The 20,191-nt window shown below is 40.4% G+C and overlaps 2 protein-coding genes across 2 annotated transcripts; one reads left to right on the forward strand and one right to left on the reverse strand.

Annotated features, from left to right (window-relative positions):
- Positions 1-8,631: 8,631 nt before the first annotated feature.
- LOC101635725 (olfactory receptor 4E1) lies at positions 8,632-9,579 on the forward strand. The gene has a single exon (XM_004694535.1). The coding sequence runs from the start codon at positions 8,632-8,634 to the stop codon at positions 9,577-9,579; it is 948 nt and encodes a 315-aa protein (XP_004694592.1).
- Positions 9,580-18,774: 9,195 nt separating this feature from the next.
- Positions 18,775-19,716, reverse strand: LOC101635947 (olfactory receptor 4E2). Its single transcript, XM_004694536.1, has one exon. The coding sequence runs from the start codon at positions 19,714-19,716 to the stop codon at positions 18,775-18,777; it is 942 nt and encodes a 313-aa protein (XP_004694593.1).
- Between the last annotated feature and the right edge of the window lie 475 nt (positions 19,717-20,191).

Genomic DNA, 20,191 nt, shown 5'->3' on the forward strand with positions numbered 1-20,191 from the left:
GGCAGATGGAGGAAGTACATTGCTGAGGGGAGCAATGGGTGGGTCAGGAGAAGCCTGCTGTGCCATGTGGATCACTTCCAGTGTAAGGATAAAATCACACTCAGGCAGCTGTGGCTCACTTGCAGTGCTGAGCTTTAACCTGTTATACCACCAGGGAGGGCCCAAATTTACTTTTAAAATATAAGCCAGCAGTCAAATCCATTTTGATGGTTAAATTCATTTCCCTTGTCTGGACCTGGAAGATGATAAACGATAAAAGAACAAATATTTGTATTGATAATAAATATGATTTTGAGTCAGTCTATGATTCAATATCCTTTAAAAACAGAATTCTTGACATCTCCGGGAACCCCCTACCACATGAACAGAAATTTAAAAATAGAAATGCTGCCTTTATGTGAGATGATAGCCATAATAAAAGTACATTGAACAAAAATGTTTCACAATATTATCTGAAATAACAAACAATTTTTGGCAGTGATATTTAATCAACACGGTGGAATAATTTTTTTTAAAGATTTATTTATTTATGCATACAGAACTGGGGTGCAGGCCAGAGGTGCAGGGGTGGTGAGAGGATTCACCAGAGACAGAATGGGGAGCAGAACAGGCTGGCTGACAAGCTACCCTGCTGAGGGGATCAGTGGGTGGGTCAGGAGAGGTCTGCCCTGCAGATCACCAGGGTGGGTCACCTCCGGGAAAGGCAGGGATCCAACTCCTGCTAAAGTGGCTTTATCTTCTTAGTGCGGTGTTTTAACCCTTGCACCACCAGGGAGGGACCTGGTGGAATTATTTTAAGAGTATTGTCAAAGGTGTTTCCTATGCATGTTCTATATCCCAACGACATTCTGTCAAGACTGAAAAGGTAGAACATGGACGTGAATCAAAGCCTCTGTACCCTCTGAACACCTCCAAATTGATTTTATGCAAATGACCCAGAAACGGAGCACAAATATATTCTGTTCATTATTGTTTGTTCTCAGGATGAGTTGATGCTCTCCTTGTCATAAGCTTCAATTTTGGCCAGAACTTGCTTGATTTCTCTTCCCCCCCATTTAGGACATTCCCACTCATCCTTCCAAAGACAGGATTCACCTATGTTACTTGTCCCATTACCAAATAAGTCTAAAAAGCTTCATCTTTTACTTTAAAATTCCACGATCATTATAATATACAAATGAGAAAAAAGAAGCAAAAGTAATGACATTCTAAAATTAAAATAAGCATGACTCAGAAATACTTGTCCTTCTGTAAGTCTTGATGACAATGAGATCTATCTACTCTGGGACACATAGGTCTTCTGATGAGCGAACAGCCTATTCCATTCATCTGAAAAATCCCTCACATCTAGCTTTTACAAGGTCATGAGACTAAATGCCTTGTGAAGGTGTAACAGGTGTAACTTCCCTAGGAAAAAGGGAAGTTCCAGGTTCCCTGCCCCATCCAGAAGGAGGGTGGAGCTGAGCAGAAGAAAAGGAGAGAAGAGAAGGGAGAAGAAGGAATGAAGCAGGATGGAGAAGGAGGAGCTGACCTAAGGAAGCCACATAGAGCAGCAAGCATGTGAGGAAGAAACCGTGCTTGTTTCCTGACCCTGGACTGGTGAAGGCAGATATGGGTGAGATACCTGTAGGGAGGTGACTATGGCAGTGTTTATATTGATTTTGATTTTGCTCTTTTGCTCTCAGATTTGTCTGGCCATTTCTGACCCTTTTCCAGGGGTCCCAGCCAGGAGGTGCTTTAGTCTTGTGGTGAGCTTTCAGGCCTTGCTTTGGGCCATCCCTTTTGGGTGGACTTTTGCCCACGAGGAGATGGGTAACTTCAGGTGTTTGATTTAGAAGTTATATTCTTAGTGTTCCGTATTGTATATTTACTGTATTAAAGTCCCTTTTCATGAAAGTTTTATATGTTTTGTCTTGTTGCTGTGGATGGCAGAACCCACTTAGAGCAGGCAGGTGTTTTTGGGGCTTCAGGGGTGTCCCTCCCCCCCCCTGTCCTGGAACAGATTTGCTGTCCTATAACAAAGTCTCCAGCTTTATTCTCTACAGATTCAATTGATTTTGAAGCACTCATGGCATACATAATATGAAACCTAGGGTGATAGTCTTCTGAAAAAGACATCCAGACCAAGGATTGGCTGAGGTCAGGTGGGAGACAAGGTCAGATTAGGTCAACAAATAGAGACAAGATTATTATATGAACATATTTTTGAATGGTGATGAATGCCAAATTATTTGAGGAAGGAAGGGAAGTAGCCAAGAAGACAACTGTAGATAAAAACAAGGGCTGTAGTTGGAATCATCTGATAGGATTTTCTTCAAAACAAAGAGGCATTTATAAAGGAAGAAAGAAAATTATCTGAATCAGCAATTCTTAAAAAGAAACCACAGGATACACATCAAAATTTGAGACCTAGACAGGGAGAGGCTGCACCACCTATGAGAGATGTAGGAGACAAACACAGAGCAGGAATGTAAGGGAATGTGCAGAAAAAAGAGACTGAAAATTCTACCTGCAAAACACCACACAACATAATGAAGAGTGCTCAGGGTTGGAGAAGGATAGGAGCTTGATTTAGACAAAGTACCAACTTTAAGATGAGAGTCATAGCTGTGAACAGGAGACTCAAAATTGAAGGCTGAGATGAACAGGCAGGTAAGTAGTGAGTGCTTAATGAGATTGTATCAGTTGGCCTCTTTTAAGAGGGAGGTCAGAAGGGGATGAGATCCAGTTGCAGCTTCTGGGAATGGAGAGGGGTCTGATGCCTGCATAGTTTGGTGGGGGGAAGAAACAGGTCTCATTGGGCCATATGAGCTCTGTTGCTTCCTCCCTCCTGATGTGGAGGCATGAAGGTGAGAACAGCATTACATCACACTCTGTTCACTTCTATGAACATCACCCCAGAATTTTTTCAAGAGGTTTCCTTAAATTCCTAAATGAAAATCACCTTAATTTACTACATTGCATATTTTTTCAGAAGAAACATTGTATTTATGGACCTCCTTATCTATTACTATATTGAGGATGATATTGGGCACACCGTGAATTACTGACAACTGTTTGGCTGCTTTTAGCAGGGAATAAGTGATCTGTGATCCTTTGGAATGGAGAGAATAGAACAGGAAGAGTCAATATGATTAACAAGTACCACAAAGTTATGTCTCCCTTAACCCAACAACAACAAAAAAAAGTGCTATATGGTTTAACAAGCGACTCTTAAGCCTCTCCCACAGGGGGTGAGGTCAGCCATGAGCCGAGCCTCCACTCCCCTCCATCCCCACCCCACCACACCACCCTCCCACCCCAAGTCTGCTGCACAAGACCTGATTCAGCCCTGGCTCAGGGGCTTGCCTGACTTGTAAACTCTAAAAACCACTTAACATAAGTCCAGTTTTCTTAGTGCTCCCTGCCTCATAAGGGTGTGGTGAAGATCAAATAAACTAGTGAGGTGAAAGAGCTTTGCACCTCTAAAGTGCTAGGTAATTACAAACAATTGTTTCATATATTCTGCAGCAGAAATAGGAACATACAATTCTGAACCACCAAATTTCCAGGGACACCTAAATGGTGGGTTTTGCACAGTAAGAGGCAGCCCTGGGTCAGTGAGAGAGGCTCAAGAGGAAGAGGGGAAGTATAGAAACTTAACAGAGGTCAGAGATCAACTGTCAACATTGTGTTTTACCAGTGACAAAAGTGCTAGTAATGACCAGATAATCAAACAAACATTGCTCATAGCATATTATACCTATGATAAAATGTCCTAGTGTCAAAAGTATAGAGAATTTTATAGTGTTCTTAACTTGTACCCTGAATGCCAAAGTGATGACTAAAAACTCACATTGACCAAGGAGCATTATTTGCAAGTTCTGGAAGTCCTGGGCTTTTCAATGCTGTCAAGTCTGACCTTTGTCAATGATAATAAATCTAACAACAATAACCCTAGAGAAAAGGAGCTCAAGTCTTAAGAATAAGAACTTTTGATCACTTCTCACACTTTCACTCTCTTACCATTCATCTTCTCTTATCTATACCAGGCAAGGAAAGATGGCTATAAGGTTTACTTCTAACTCCCATACACTTTATTTTGGATATTCTAATTATCCCACAAAATGATTTATTTTGAAATTCAAACACAAAGAATAATTTGCCGTCCTCACCTTTAGATTAGTCATTCACCAACTTAAAATACCAGGTTCATATAGCTAAACAGAAAAAAGGGGAGTAGGAAGGTTAGAGCAAAAGATTCTACATTTTCATTATCAATACAAAGTAATGAAGAAATGATGCCCAAAATGGACTAGTGGTTGGAGGTAGCTTTTTTTATTTGTTTGAGTTGCATATTACACAATTATATCAACTTAGGCAATATATTGACTAAGTACCACATGCTTTGCAAAAATTTCTAAGGTTCTAAAAATATTTTACCAAACAAGGAAACTGCAGCCGGAGAGGTTCAATAACTTGTCCTGGTTTACATCTAGGTTGTTGGAATTAGCATTCAGGCAATCTGATTCTAAAGTCCAAGCCCTTAACCACTCTGGCAGAAAGTTTTCTAAAATTTTATCTCCCCTGCCATTCCCTCAACACCATGATTTCATATGAACGAAATAAGAAAACATGAACTTCTCTCACCCATAGCTTAGCCCATAGCAAGCATTCACTGGATAGTTCATTTAATCACATGAAAACACCTCCTAAAATTTAGCAGGTGAGGCCCTCCCTGGTGGCACAACATGTTAAGACGCAGCACTGCAAGCGAGCCACAACCACCTCAGTGCAAGTTCGATCGACAGCCCCGGAGGTGACCCACATGGCGCGGCAGACCTCTCCTGACTCACCCGCTGCTCCCTTTAGCAGTGTATTTCATCCATCTGCCTGTTCTGCTCCCTGCTATGACTCTAGTGAACCCTCTCTGCACCTCTGGCCTGTACCCCAGTTCTATATGTATAAATAAATAGATCTTTTTTTAAAAGTTAGCTGGTCAAGTCCTGCTTTCTCATTAAATTCCCTCTGTCAAAACTGCAAAGTCTGTGACTTTAGTCCCAAGAGAATAAACTTTTTCTATCCAGTGATGTCATCACTCAAAAGTTGCCAAGGACATAAAGCATATATAGTGGGTGGAACACCGCCAGTGTGGCTGCGGCTGCCAGTCCCAGTTGGTTTCTCTCTCTGCAGGTACCGAAGTGTTCCAAGTGGGTTAATCCATCTGAAACCAGCACTACAGAGCCTATACCTACAGAGTGGGCTGCAAAGGAAACACGATGTGGCTCCCAGCGGTTCCAAATAATTAGGTCAGTTGTATGTTAGGAGTGTCCTGTAAAATGGCCTGCAGGAATGGTTGATAGCAGCATTTAATTCATTCTACTCATTAGTAGAGCCTGGCTATTCCTGCACCACACTCTCAAATGACCGGAAGCCAATTCTAGAAGATCTCAGTGCACACACATATGCTCTTTCTCTGTATTGAAAATAACAATCATAGGTAATAGGGAGTGATTTTTGCTGAAATTCTGAATACTGGTAAAAAATACACCAAGTATTATGACTGATTACCAAAAGCAAGACCCAAGGGAACTTCGATGACTCTGAAGTTTTATGGAAAAGTCAACATAAATGGGGTTAATTTACTTGGCCAGATTCAAATAAGTTGTTGTTCTACTGGAAAAGAATATTCTTGACATTGAACCTACCAGACTGACAATTTGGTTCCCTTCAGAGGTGCTGAGGGCATCAGAAACAAAGCAGGGTGAGTTTTGTAGATTTTGATTTTATTCTGGTTCTGCCCTTAATGGTTTTCTGCAATTTTTCTGAAATGTATCCAGTAGATACTAGGTTTTCTTTTCATGCACCATATTTTTGGATAAACTAACACCTATTGGATACATCTACATTTTTCAAAGCAATTTTTCCTGTGGCTCAGAAATAGAAAAAACAATATTAGGAAAAAATTGTTTAAAATATCTATCCTTATCTTGTAATGAGAAAACAGAGGCTTCATTTCATATCTTTCTGAGGTGTCCAGGTGAAATTTTCCACACAGAATTTAAAATAAAGCCTCGTCCTACTCTTGGTCAGTGCTTCAACTTTTCAACCACCCATTTTGAATGTAATAAATTATGAAGATAATAAATGTAAATCATTTGACATTTAAAATAGATTTCTGAAGCCATAGCTTTAAGTGACCGCTCTAAGAAAAATGTGCAAGAAGTAAAATTCATCCTTTAAGTTGTGACCATAAATATCAATCCAATCATTTGAAACCATTAGTTTAATTTAAATGTTAACAAAATGATTTCTGCTCCCAAAATACCTTTATTTGCCACAGATTAAATTGCTACTTCCCTGGTCTTTTTTTCCTCATTAGAAGTTCTTTCTCCTGATACAGACCTTGAAACTGTCCCTTGTCTGCAAAAGACCAGCGTAATGAGGTATAGGGGTTGACTGAGAAGAAAAGAAGAGCTAGGAGCTCTTTTGTCCTGGGAAATGTTGAATTGATTCATTTGTCTGGCAGCAAGCCTATTACTGAGGGACAGTACAGCAGCTACTAGTGGTCAGTCAGGGGAAGAAGGCAGCAAAGGATGAGAGACCACAAATGCAGAGGGGCGACTTGCTGGGTGGTTGCCCCGAAGGCTGTGCAGCAAGGCAGCAGCATGGAGGAGCCAGAGGAGAGACGCTCCCACATATGCCTGTTGCAGCTGCCCAGGACATCTAGGAGAAGAGGTCGGTCACGGAGACACAGCCTACTTAAAACCCAAATATGCCAACCACCACAAAAATCAAATGACTGGTAAAGTGAGAAAAGCCTACTCAAAAAAGGAGACCTGACCTGTAGACCTCAATATTACTCTAATTCTCTTTAAACTTGGGCTGGCTGCTATCCTTCCTATACCTCGTGTTCTATACCTGTGAAATAGGGTGAAAAAATAGATTAGGTGAGTGAGTTATTGTGGTTATTATATTCTTCATTATTAATCCAAGCAGTAGACAACACGTGTATAATTTAAATGTTAACAGAAAGTGAAATAATTTGCTCTACAAATACTTTTTTTGTCACAGATCTACTTTGCTAGTTCCCCAGTAATGACATGACCATTAGTCTTTTCTTTGATATAGACAACAAAAATATCCATTGACTACAGAAGCCCAACATGATACGATATAGAAAATATTTATCTGAGGTTCCTGTAAGGGTTAAGCAGTTGTAATTCTATATAATATATACATTTCTTGTAAAAAAAAAAATAGCTATGCTTGGGTCAAAAGTAGGCTAATTTGAAAGAAAATAAAGTAGCTACTTTTATTTTAAAGATTGATTTATTTATGCATACAGAACTGAGGTACAGGCCAGATGTGCAGGGGTGGTGAGAGGATTCACCAGAGACAGAGTGGGGAGCAGAACAGGCAGATGGACGAAGTACACTGCTGAGGGGAGCAGCGGGCAGGTCAGGAGAGGTCTGCTGCACCATGTGGTCACCTCCAGGGCAGGCAGGGATCGAACTCATGCTGAATTGGCTTTAGCTTCTTAGTGTTGTGCTTTAACCCACTGCACCACCAAGGAGGGCCCTTTTTTACTTTTTAAATTCATTTTCATTTATTTATATATATATTTTTTTCATCATTGTTCATTTTTGTACAGTGCATGTTTTCTCCCCTTAGGAGTAATCCCCATAAAATTCCCACCACCAATTTACCCCAGGCACCATAACCATGGTCTCTTCCCTCCCTCTTGCTCTTCTTTCCCATTTTGACCCCTATTCTTCCCCCTCCCCTGCAGAATCTCTCTGATTTATAGTTGCCTGATAATTTTATTTATTTATTCTTATTTTTTCCTGATCCCATATTTTTTCCCTGTATATTCCTCTTAGAAATGTAAACCATCTGATACTTTTCTTTCTCCTTAGAATTGCACTTTTAAAAGAGCTGAGTTAGACACTGATGCTTAGGCCTGAACCTTGACTTCCAGTTTAGGAATGAGTAAGTCTGCCCTGAGAGGTAGAAGAAAAGCAAGTTTCCCTTTTCTCTCTCCAGATTTTCCAAGGTTTCAGGTATTTTATGCAGACTCTTCTAAAGATTTTTTTTTTTTAATGACAACCATATTGCCAATTATCTGACAGCATGGTGAAGTTTCTGCTTTCAGAAAACTAGATCACCGAAATTATTTTAATCTCAGGGCATCATGACAGAGCCAACAGGGGAGCAAGAGTCTGGGTTAGTGAAAAATGCAGTCAACAGGACAATAAAGAAAACTGTTCAAGGCCCACTGTTGTGTGACCTTGAACAAAATATGTCTTGGAGGTAAGGAGACTATTAATTTCTTATTCTATAAAAACCTATGTCTTTCTACAATAATGGAGGAAAAACTTGTTTGGTTTCTTCCTATTTGTGGCTGTTTTATAGCTCATAGTGAAACAAGATTTTCTGTTTTGTTCCTCCACATGTATGTGTTAAATGTCTAGTATGCATCCAGCATGAGTTGAGGCAAGTGAGAATTTTTAAATAAAATATTTGACCATAAATTCTAGATTTAAAAAAAAGCCATGAACACAAGGAATTAAGTAATTAAATGACTGATACAGATATTGTTTTGTTTTGTTTTGTTTTTCTAATTCTTGACAGGAGTGTCCAGCAAAGAGAATGGAAGAAGCTATCCTATTCAATAAAACTACTGTAGTGACCTACTTTCGGCTTAGAGGTTTATCTGTAAATCAGAACGTGCAAATAGCTGTGTTTACCATGTTTCTTGTTTTCTACATCCTGACACTGATGGGCAACATCCTCATCGTCATAACGATTATCTATGACCGACGATTACATACCCCCATGTATTTCTTCCTCTGCAACCTGTCCTTTATTGATGTCTGCCACACCACTGTCACTATCCCCAAGATGCTGGTAGACACCTGGTTCGAGGATAAGCTCATCTCTTTCAATGCCTGTGTGACTCAGATGTTCTTCCTGCACCTCTTTGCCTGCACAGAGATCTTTCTCCTCACTATTATGGCCTATGATCGGTACGTGGCCATTTGCAAGCCCCTGCAGTACATGACAATTATAAGCTGGAAAGTGTGTGTGCTGCTGGCAGTGGCCATCTGGGCAGGAGGGACCGTCCACTCCATATCCCTGACATCCCTCACCATCAGACTGCCCTACTGTGGTCCTGATGAGATCGACAACTTCTTCTGTGATGTCCCTCAAGTGATTAAGTTGGCCTGCACAGACACCTACATCATTGAGATTCTCATCGTCTCCAACAGCGGGCTGATCTCTGTGGTCTGCTTTGTGGTCCTTGTGGTGTCGTATGCAGTGATCCTGGTGAGTCTGAGGCAGCGGATCTCTGAAGGGAGGCGGAAAGCTCTGTCCACCTGTGCAGCCCACCTCACCGTGGTCACACTCTTCCTGGGACACTGCATCTTCATCTACTCCCGCCCATCCACCAGCCTCCCGGAGGACAAGATAGTATCTGTGTTTTTCACTGCTGTCACCCCCCTCCTGAACCCCATCATTTACACCCTTAGGAATGAAGACATGAAGAATGCGCTGAACAAGTTAATGGGGAGGGAGGAAAGAAAAGGAAAAAATTGAAAATTTCTAAACCTTAAGGTGTTTGGTGCTCCAAATCAGAGAAATGTCTTGCAAAGAATAAGATACATTCCATATTTATCATACTAGATGACACATAAAATTATCTTCTGGCCCAATATCTGATCATCATTGCCATAACTATGATTTTTTTAATATTTATTTATTTATGCATACAAGAACTGGGGTACAGGCCAGAGATGTGGGTGGGTAAGAGAATTCACCAGAGACAGAATGGGGAACAGATTGACTGATGTACACTGCTGAGGGGAGCAGCTGGCAGGCCAGGAGAGGTCTGCCGTACCACGTGGGTCACCTCCCTGGCTGGGGATCAAACTCATGCTGCAGTGGCTTTGGATAGCTTCACCTTGCTGTGCTTAAACCTGTTGTGCCACCAGGGAGGGCCCCGTAACTATGATTTTTAATATCGTATCTTCCATATGCTAGAACTTGTTCTAGGCAGTTTGTGTTTACTTATTTCCCACAACAACCCTGTAATGTAAGTATTACTATACTTGTTTAATGTTATAAAAAAGCTAGAGAATAGCAAGTAGCATGCCCAAGTTTACGCAAGTAGAAAATGTAAAGACAGGATGTTAACCCAAGGGCATAATACAAACTCATGCTGTTTTCACTTTACCATGCAGCCTTCCCCTGTATTTTTCTTAGGATGATATGTAAGATCTAAACAAACCTTCAGATTTCTGGGGCAGCACTTGCCCATATCATTCCCTCCCACTCTTGCCTAAATAGTTTAGGAAGCACAATTAAACTAGACAAAGGGAGTTTGCATATGACTTCGGTGACTCAAAGGAAGATGTCAAGACTTTGTGATCCTAAGTGTCCAGGAAAAATCTATCAAATGGGAGTGTGTTTTTAATCATTCATTTAATATTTACTGAGCACCTATGGTAAGCTAAGTACCTGGTTTATCATGATAAATAATTTTATATCATTCTTTTTATCCAAGTTATTATGGAGATGATTCATTCAACTAAAAATTTATTACCAAATATAATAGTCATTCAATATTGGATATTTTCTGGGAGAAAATACCAAGTTGAATAAAACCTGGTCATGATCTTGACTGTGGTCAGTGCTGGATGGGTGTGCTGAGTGGACTAGGGTAGCAGAGGAGGTGAAAAAGATATTCCCAGCAACCTGGCTCCACATGCCTATAAGTAGAAAGCATGGCATATCAGACCCAGCAGTTCACACTGGTGAGAGAGGCATGTTCCCATGGTGCAGGCTTTCTCAGGCAGTCAGTGAGAGTGCAATCAAGAAACCCAAAGTCAAATTTTTTTTTTATTAAAAATTCAATACAGGCCCTCTCTGGTGGCGCAGCGGGTTAAAGCACTGCACTGAGAAGCTAAAGCCACTTCCACATGGGTTCGATTCCCGCCTGCCCCGGAGGAGACCACATGGCGTGGCAGGCCTCTCCTGACCCACCCGCTGCTCCCCTCAGCAGTGTACTTCGTCCATCTGCCTGTTCTGCTCCCCACTCTGTCTCTGGTGAAGCCTCTCGCCGCCCCTGAGCCTCTGGCCTGTACCCCAGTTCTGTATGTACAAATAAATGAGTCTTAAAAAAAAAAATGTTATATAAAAAAAAAATTCAATACATAAACTTGTGAGCCATAGACCCAGCTCTTGTGTTTTTTGCCTAGAATTGTGTTAGGAAGGAAATTCAAGCCATTCCAGTTATACAAGAATATGGCTCAGGAGGCAGTCTATAGGGCTTCTGGGCAGCACAAGTTAATTTCCAACAAGAATATCCAATAATGACTAGTTTCCTTTCCAAAGATAGTTCTCTGCATAGTATAAACCATGGACTGGTTGGTGAAATAACGGAACTGCATTTAAGAGCTGTAGAATTTGCATGAAGTAAATGCTTTTACTACATAGGAGAAATTGCCAGTTCAAGAGCCCAAATAGATACTTGTGCAGGGATCCCCTGAACAGAGGACACAGGCAGTGACAGACAAAACTATGCTTGTGAAAAATCTAACTTGGTTGCAGGTAAAACCACAATGGAACAGCAATGTCAGATTGGTTTGTTTTTCATATTTGCAAGCAAAATTTCTGCTACTCACGTGAATCCTCTCAACTCTCTGGGGAGGTATGATCATTTTATTTTCTATTTCACAGAAAACATTTTGTAGATCCACAGATAAAATAAAATGTGTTTAGTTGTTCAGTAAATAAATGCAAGAGGAAAGAATAAAATGAAAATAACCTGACTTTTGTTTCTGCGGTTGACTTATTTAAAGGGAGACACAGAACACTCTGTCCATACGGAAAGTTGTTCAGCAAATTTGTATTCAACAATTGAATTCCTCAGGCCACAACTGTATGCTACACATATAAGCAAAAGGGGCTGTAAGAATCTATTTCTGCATGAAAGATACTAATGGGTATGAAAATCTATGTATATAAAAGACCAGAATGTATTAGCATAGATCATTTTTCTAAGTTTTTTTTTAATTGTGCGTAGTAGTGGTATTTATGACATATTTCATCATAGATATAGAAAGTTCTGGTTTTGACTTGGGTTTTAGATGAAAATTGTAGAGGAATGACATGCAACATTGTCAATTTGCAAGTGATAATGTTTACATATTTTTACGAGCACCTCCAGGTTTACTTAAAAAGCTCCCTCTAGTTCGTTATCTTTTTGAGTACTCACTGTCATTTCAATCAGTTCTTAACTTTTGATCAGAGTCAGAGAGTCACTCACTCTGTTGTTGGGTCCTTTGCCTGGACAGACCTCCCCACCTCCCCCACAGAATCATATGCACACTGTTGTGTGGAAACAAAGAATGAGCCATGGGTGCTGGAGCAGAAAAACAGGAGGCACGAAGTGTTCCTGCCTTGTGTTTACTGCCTTGTGTTTACGCAACTGTTCTTTGACACCCATGTTATTGTCGCATGATATTGACGCACTTGCTGAGAGCTTCCGCCTCCCCCCCAAGGCCCATGCTGAAGGGTATAAATAGGGAAGGAGAGAAGAATAAAGTGTGCCTTTGCTTGCTGACCAAGAAGTGTGTGTTTTAATCCTGTCGTCCTTCGCTCAGACCATCTCTGTTTTCCTTAATTACACCTTGCAGATGGCCCCATCATATTGTTAGCATCAATAGTACCCGAGTCCCTTCTATCCAGGCGACCTCTTGGTGGAACGCGATGGCTAGGTTTGGTGGCTGGGGAGCGGTGGGCAGGAATGCTCTCACTTGTGTTGCTTCTGCTCGTGGGGGTCAGCATCTGCCTCTGGGTCTTGTTTTGCTTCATCCGACAGAGTCAAGCCAGGCACAGTCATTTGCCAGGTCCTCCTGGGTATGACCGCTGCCCCCCACGAAGCGCTACAAGTCTGGCTCAAGATGTCATATAAGTCCTGAGTCCCCCCTATGACGGGCAACCCCACTTGATCATGTCGCTCGCCTAAGACAGGGTCGGAGGTCACTCAAAGACGGGTAAGAGCATACAGTCGGTGGAGACCTAAGACAGGGGTTCTCAGCTTAACAAAATAAAAAGGGGGGAGATGTTGGGTCCTTTGCCTGGACAGACCTCCCCACCTCCCCCACAGAATCATATGCACACTGTTGTGTGGAAACAAAGAATGAGCTATGGGTGCTGGAACAGAAAAACAGGAGGCACCGAAGTGTTCCTGCCTTGTGTTTGCTACCTTATGTTTACATGACTGTTCTTTGACCCCCATGTTATTGTCGCATGTTATTGACGCAGTTGCTGAGAGCTTCCGCCTCCCCCCCAGCCCCAGGTACCATGTTGAAGGGTATAAATAGGGAAGGAGAGAAGAATAAAGTGTGCCTTTGCTTGCTGACCAAGAAGTGTGTGTTTTAACCCTGACGTCCTTTGCTCAGACCATCTCTGCTGTCGTGCTGGCGCGGCACTCTGTATTGTATGTGTGTGTGTGTGTGTGTGTGTGTGTGTGTGTGTGTCTCCAATTCTCTAGGGTACTCATAAACATTGTTTCTACAGATCATCAGAACTTATTAGAATAGTGGCCCAAAGGTCCTAAATCAATTCTAAGTTCCTTTCAGAATAATAAAGATCAGATATATTTTTAGTATTAAATGTACTCTTTCATTCCATTAGTTCCATTAAAATTGCCATTATGGGCCCTTCCTGGTGGCGCAGCGGGTTAAAGCACTGCAGTAAGAAGCTTAAGCCACTTCCGCATGAGTTCGATTCCCGCCTGCCCCGGAGGAGACCACATGGCGCGGCAGACCTCTCCTGACCCACCCGCTGCTCCCCTCAGCAGTGTACTTCGTCAATCTGCCTGTTCTGCTCCCCACTCTCTCCCTGGTGAATTCTCTCACCCCCCGCATCTCTGGCCTGTACCCCAGTTCTGTATGAATAAATAAATAAATCTTTTTTAAAAAATTGCTATTATGACTATATAGCAGCTCTCTGACCATCTATAGGATATATAAACCCTACTCCTTTTGGTAATAGTAAGTCATAGTCCTCTTTATCTAAGTAATTTGTTAAGCACACAATTATTCCTAATAAGGGCCTACTTCAACTCATCGAGTGACACTAATCAATTCAAGAGATCAACAGTTCTGATGTATAAGCCCAAGTACCCTCGTAACTATTTTCACCTGCTTCTTCAAATTAACTTTAGAATTAGTTGGAAAATTTTAGCCAAGAAACTCTGCAGGGTTTTTATGATCAGCACATTAAATTAAATTGATAAATCAACTTAAGAAGGCCTGTTATATTTACAGTGTTTTTATTCCTATATAGAGCATGTGTACATTTCTAGCCAAGATTTGTCAGGGCAGTGTTGTCATTTTTCTCATAATGGCACACATGTTTTCCTTTGTTGGGCAAAAAAAAAAAAACCATAAAATAAACAAATCTGCATTAACTTTCTATTGCTTCTATAAAAACTTACCACAATTTAGAAGTTAAAACAATGTAAATTTATTATCTTACAATTCTGTTGCTTAAAAATTCAATATGGGGCCCTCCCTAGTGGTGCAGCGGGTTAAAGCACAGCACTGGGAAGCTTAGGCCACTTCCGCATGAGTTCGATCCCCGCCTGCCTGGGAGGAGATCCACATGGCGCGGCAGACCTCTCCTGACCTGCCCGCTGCTCCCCTCAGCAGTGTACTTCATGATCTGCCAATTCTGCTCCCCACTCTGTCCCTGGTGAAGCCTCTCACCCTCCGCATCTCTGGCCTGTACCCCAGTTCTGTATGAATAAATAAATCTTTTTTTAAAAAAATTCAATATGAATGTCACTGGGCCACATCAAGGTGTCATTATCTGGTCCCTTATTTGTGGCTAAATTTCACTGATTTCATTTTCTTTTATTACACTTATTTATTTTCTTACATTGTTAATTTTTTAACTTTATAGATTTCTCCCCTCAAGTGTAGTTCCTGTCATCTCCCACCACCATAATCCTTTTTTTTTAATTTAAAATTCTATTAAGATATAATTGGCAGGCCCTCCCTGGTGGCTCAGCGGGTTAAAGCACAGCACTGAGAATCTAAAGCCGCTTCCACATGAGTTCGATTCCCGCCTGCCCCGGAGGTGACCACATGGCATGGCAGACCTCTCCTGACCCACCCACTACTCCCCTAAGATATAATAGGCAAAAATTATGTATTTAAAATACATATTGTGATGATTTGGCAGATGTATACAATTGCAAAATAATTACCATGTAAATTTATTATCTAACTATTCTGTTGGTTAAAAATTCAATATGAATTTCACTGGGCAACCATCAAGGTGTCATTTTCTGATTTTTTTTTTTGTAGCTAAGTTTCACTGATTTCATTTTCTTTTATTACATTTATTAACACATCAATCTCCTCACATAGTTGCTTGTGGGGGGGGGTGGAGCACTTAAGATAACTGTATGCAAATTTCAAGTAGACAGTAGGGTTATTACCAATTATAACCACCAGGTTGTACACATTAGATTCCCCAGAACATACTTATGACTGAGTTTGGTTGTGCTCATTTTTGAAGGCTATAGGGGAGAATCTGTTTCCTTCACTTTTCAACTTCTAAAGACCTCCCAGTTTCCTAAGTTAGTATTTCCTTACATCTCCAAAGCTAGCACTGTGGAATCTGTTTCCTCTCATCTTCATAACCCTCTCTCTAGGTCTCTACTTTTGACATCCTTTTCCCGCTTTAAGAAAGCCTTGTGATTACATAGGTCCACCTGTGTAATCTAGGCTACTCTCTCTAACTCAGGGTAGGAGATAACAAGCTTAAGTCCATCTAATATTTTAATTCCTTTGGCCTTGCAACCTACCATATTGACAGGTTCCAGGAGTTAGGATGTAACACCTTTGGGGGCCATTCTCGGTTCATGAATACCATCTGTAGCCTTTTCTTTTCACTGACTTGATCCAAAAGCTCTGACCAATTTTAATTTCCAATTGCAATAACTAACTCATTATTATCTTGATTCATCTATTAGTTCAGTTCATAGAAGCTCCAATTTCTCTCTTATTTAAGATTATTTCTTTTTTTGATACTGGAAATAAATTGTCACAAATCACAGTTTTAGAAAGTTGAGGTTGAATATATCGTGCATGTTATTCCCATCTGTTCCATTTTTTTTTGGGTCTCTCACAAGGTTCAATCAAGTCTTGACTAAGCCGAAGTCTCACTGAAGACTCAAATGGGAAAGAATCTGCTTTCAAACTCAAGTGGTTTTGGCAGATTACAATTCCTCAAGGGCTATTGTACTGAGAGCTTCAGTTCTTCTCTAGCTGGTGACCAGAGACTACTTTTAGTTCAATTCTTTGATATATGGACTACTCTTTCCCTGACAAAATGGCAACTTGTTTCAATAAAGTAAACAAGAGGAGGGATGAACTAACAAGCAGGAAATCAAATCATATCTCACCAAATTATAGAAATGGCATCCCAGCTCTTTTACCAGCAATGAATAGCCCATTATGACCACATAAAATTTCTCCCAAAAAAGTAGAGACAAATTAACATTTGAAAAACAATCAATGCATTTACTGCATTAACATGATGAAGGAGGAAAAAATTAATAATCTCAATTGATACAGAAAAGGAAATTGATAAAAGCTGACACCCAATTATATCTAAAACTCTCAGAAAGCAGTACAGAGAGGCCTCCCTGGTGATGCAGGTGTCAAAAGTCCCAGTGCTCCCAAGCTAAGCCATTGCGGCATGTGTTTGATCCCTAGCCAGGGAGCTGACCCACATGGCTAAGACTGCTCCCCTCAACAGTGTATTTCAGTAGATCTGCCAGTTCTGCTCCCCACTCTTCCTCTGGTGAATCCTCTCACCCACTACACCTCTGGCCTGCACCCAAGCTCTTATATACATAAATAAATAAATCTTTTTTAAAACATAAAATGAGTGTATTTTGTGCAGTAATAATTTTAATTCAGTAAAGTTTATTTTTAAATAATTTCTTCACAATGTAGGGAAGTGTTTGAAAGCACATATACTTAAGATGTTTAATGAAAGTGGTACTTTCAGGATATATTCATGGGAGTGTTTGTTCAAGAAAAGGGAAAAATTCAAACAATAAAAAGACAACTACATATCAGAGACATTCTGCAGGGGAAGGGGAGGGAGAGAGACCAAGGCAAAGGAGAGAAGAAACAAGGGACTATGGTGATGGTACATGGGTGAATTGGTGGTGGGAATGCTATGAGATCTAGAACTGAGAAAAGAAAGCAAACATTGTAAAAGAAGTTAATTTATTAATTAATTTTTAAATAAAGTACAAAACCTTTGAACCTTGAAGAAAAAGGAAAAATTGATCTTCTGTTCAGCATCTAAAGAAGTGCTTATAAACATTTTGAGAAATGATGTAGAAGTAGACCCCATTTGACACAAAATAAACAGTTCTGTGAGAATGGCTCATATAAAAAAGAATGGAATCAACATATGTTGCAAAGATGTGGAGAAAAAGGAATTCTTATCAAAGGAACTCTTATTCACTGTTAGTGGGATGACAAGTTGGTGCAATACCTGTGGGAAATGGTATGGAGATCTCTTATGAAAATTCTATACAATCTGGCAACATCTCCATTATGTATTTATCCAAATAATATGAAAACTCTAATACAAAAAAAGTTTATCTATGCCTGTGTATATAACAGAATTGTTCAAAATTGCCATGTCATGAAACCAACCCACATGCCCTTCAACAGATGAATGGATAAAGAAATTGTGGAATATGTATTTGATGGAATACTACATAGCTATGAAAAGGATGAAATAGTGCCATTTGGAACTAACTGATGGAACTTGAGATTTTGTTAAGTAAACTAAGTGGGAAAAGTGAAAGACAGATATGGAATGGTTTCACTCATCTGTGGAATATAAATAACAAAAAATACATACACGGGCAATAAATCAAACTTGGTGAAAGAATATAATGGTTACCAGAGAAACAGGGGGAGTGAAAAGTTGTAGTGGAAGGAGTACGGGCATAGGTGGTTTGGTGGAGGGTGAGTGGAACATGGGCATATAAAAACTTTTAATCTCAAAATAAGTAATTTTTAAGCTGATAAAATAATTTTTAAGCTGAACAAGAAAGTAAGTTACTTATACATCCCCATCTTCAAATAAATACACTGGGAAGCAAGGTCATTCTGATATATAAATGCAGATGTAATGTATAGCTTCTCAGAACAGTAAAATTCAAGAAACTAGATTCTCTCATAACTATACCTGTTCCTGAGAATTAGGTCTGTGCCCTAAATTTGTTCTTTTACTGGTGAAACCAAAAGCCTTCTTTAAACTTTCCCAGGTTTTTAATCCCTTCCATGTAATAATAAATCACCGTCTTTAGTGCAAAAGTCTGTCCTCCTCCATACATTGTCATCTGTTTTTGGTTCTTTATTTTTCTTTCTCATTAAAAATGTGGTCATACTGGATGGTTTCTCTCATAGCAGGAATATAACAGAACAGGCGAGAAAATAATGATAATGATGAACAAGCTATATACCAGAGACATTTTGTGGGGGTGGAGTGGGGAATGGGATCAAAAACAGTCGGGGGAGGGAAATGCACTGGACTATGGTGATGGCACACGGGTGATTTGGTGATGGGAAGCCCAAAGGGATTGCAACTGAGATGGAAAAATGCACAAAATGATGTAAAAATAAACTATCATGTTATATAAAAAAGAAAGTGGTCATAATTATGTCTGCAATCCTCTTCCTATCATATATGTAATTTCATGAAAGCAACTTGCCTCTGTCTAAGATGCTTAACGGCATTTTTCACCTCCTCATTCCTCAAAGTGTAAATGAGAGGATTCAGCAAAGGGGCAACTGCAGTGTAGAAGACAGATACCACCTTGTCACTGGACAAATTGGAGTCTGGCCGTGTATAGAGGAAGATACATGGTCCAAAGAAGAGGGCCACCACCATGAAGTGGGCTGAGCAGGTAGAGAGGGCTTTCCGGCGCCCTTCAGCTGATTGCTTTCTAAGAGAAATCAGGATGACGGTGTAGGAGGTGACCAAAGCCAGGAAGCAGACGAGGGAGATGGTTCCACTGTTGGAAACAATCAGCATGCCCGTGAGATATGTATCTGCGCAGGCCAGCTTGATGACAGAAGGCACATCACAGAAGTAGCTATCGATAATGTTGGGACCACAGTAAGGCAGACGAATGGTCAAGAAGGTCTGCACCAGAGAGTGAATAGTAGCGCCCACCCAGAGAGCAAAGACTAGTTGGACACAGATCTTCATGTTCATCACAGTGGTATAGTGTAAGGGAGTGCAGATGGCCACATAGCGATCATAGGCCATAATGGTCAGCAGGAAGATCTCAGCACAAGCATACAGGTGAAGGAAGAAGAGCTGTGCAATGCAGTTGTCAAAAGAAATGGTCTTTCTCTCTAAAAGGAAACCCTCTAACATTTTGGGCACAGTGACAGATGAGTGGCAGATGTCAATAAAGGATAGATTGCTCAGGAAGAAATACATGGGGGTATGGAGACGTGGAGTAAAGATTATGGTAACCATGATGAGAATGTTCCCCAAAATGACTAGTGAATATGTGACTGAGAATGTCATGAAAAATATCAGCTCAAGCACCCAGTTATCAGTGAGTCCCAAGAAGACAAATTCAGTCACTCTTGTTTGGTTTAAAGCATCCATCCAATGAGCTTCCCAAAGGACCTTTGGAGGAAGAAAATAAAACCTAATTTAGTTTTCATATTCTAGGACTGCAACCCTACCTGGATTACTTGTTTATTATCAGGGTACATGAAGTATAAAACTAATTCTAAAGACTTGTTACAATACACCCACTGTGTACACGGAATCATGCTGAGTAATTAGTATACACTACTTTACTTAACCGCAGCTGCACCATGTATAGGCATTACTACTCCAGTCTTGCTGAGGACATGAGTGAGCACTAACAGCGTAAGTTTTCCAAAATCCTTAGACTTTTTTTCATTTCAGTCTTATCCATTGATAATGTCAGACTAATATTCCAAAATACAGCTCCCTGCTAACATCATTTAGGTAGTATGTCACTCCTCCTTTCCAATTAAATGTATCTTCAAAACCTGCAAGAGTCTACTGCACACGTATTTTCCAGTACAGCATGCTGTTTTCCTATGATTCA

Source organism: Condylura cristata, unplaced genomic scaffold, assembly GCF_000260355.1.
Source record: "Condylura cristata isolate star-nosed mole 26May11 unplaced genomic scaffold, ConCri1.0 scaffold00045, whole genome shotgun sequence".
Classification (NCBI taxonomy): domain Eukaryota; kingdom Metazoa; phylum Chordata; class Mammalia; order Eulipotyphla; family Talpidae; genus Condylura; species Condylura cristata.

Bases quoted from the DNA above. Each gene is read 5' to 3' on its own strand.
- LOC101635947 (XM_004694536.1), bottom strand. From the start codon at position 19,716: ATGGATGCTTTAAACCAAACAAGAGTGACTGAATTTGTCTTCTTGGGA.
- LOC101635725 (XM_004694535.1), top strand. From the start codon at position 8,632: ATGGAAGAAGCTATCCTATTCAATAAAACTACTGTAGTGACCTACTTT.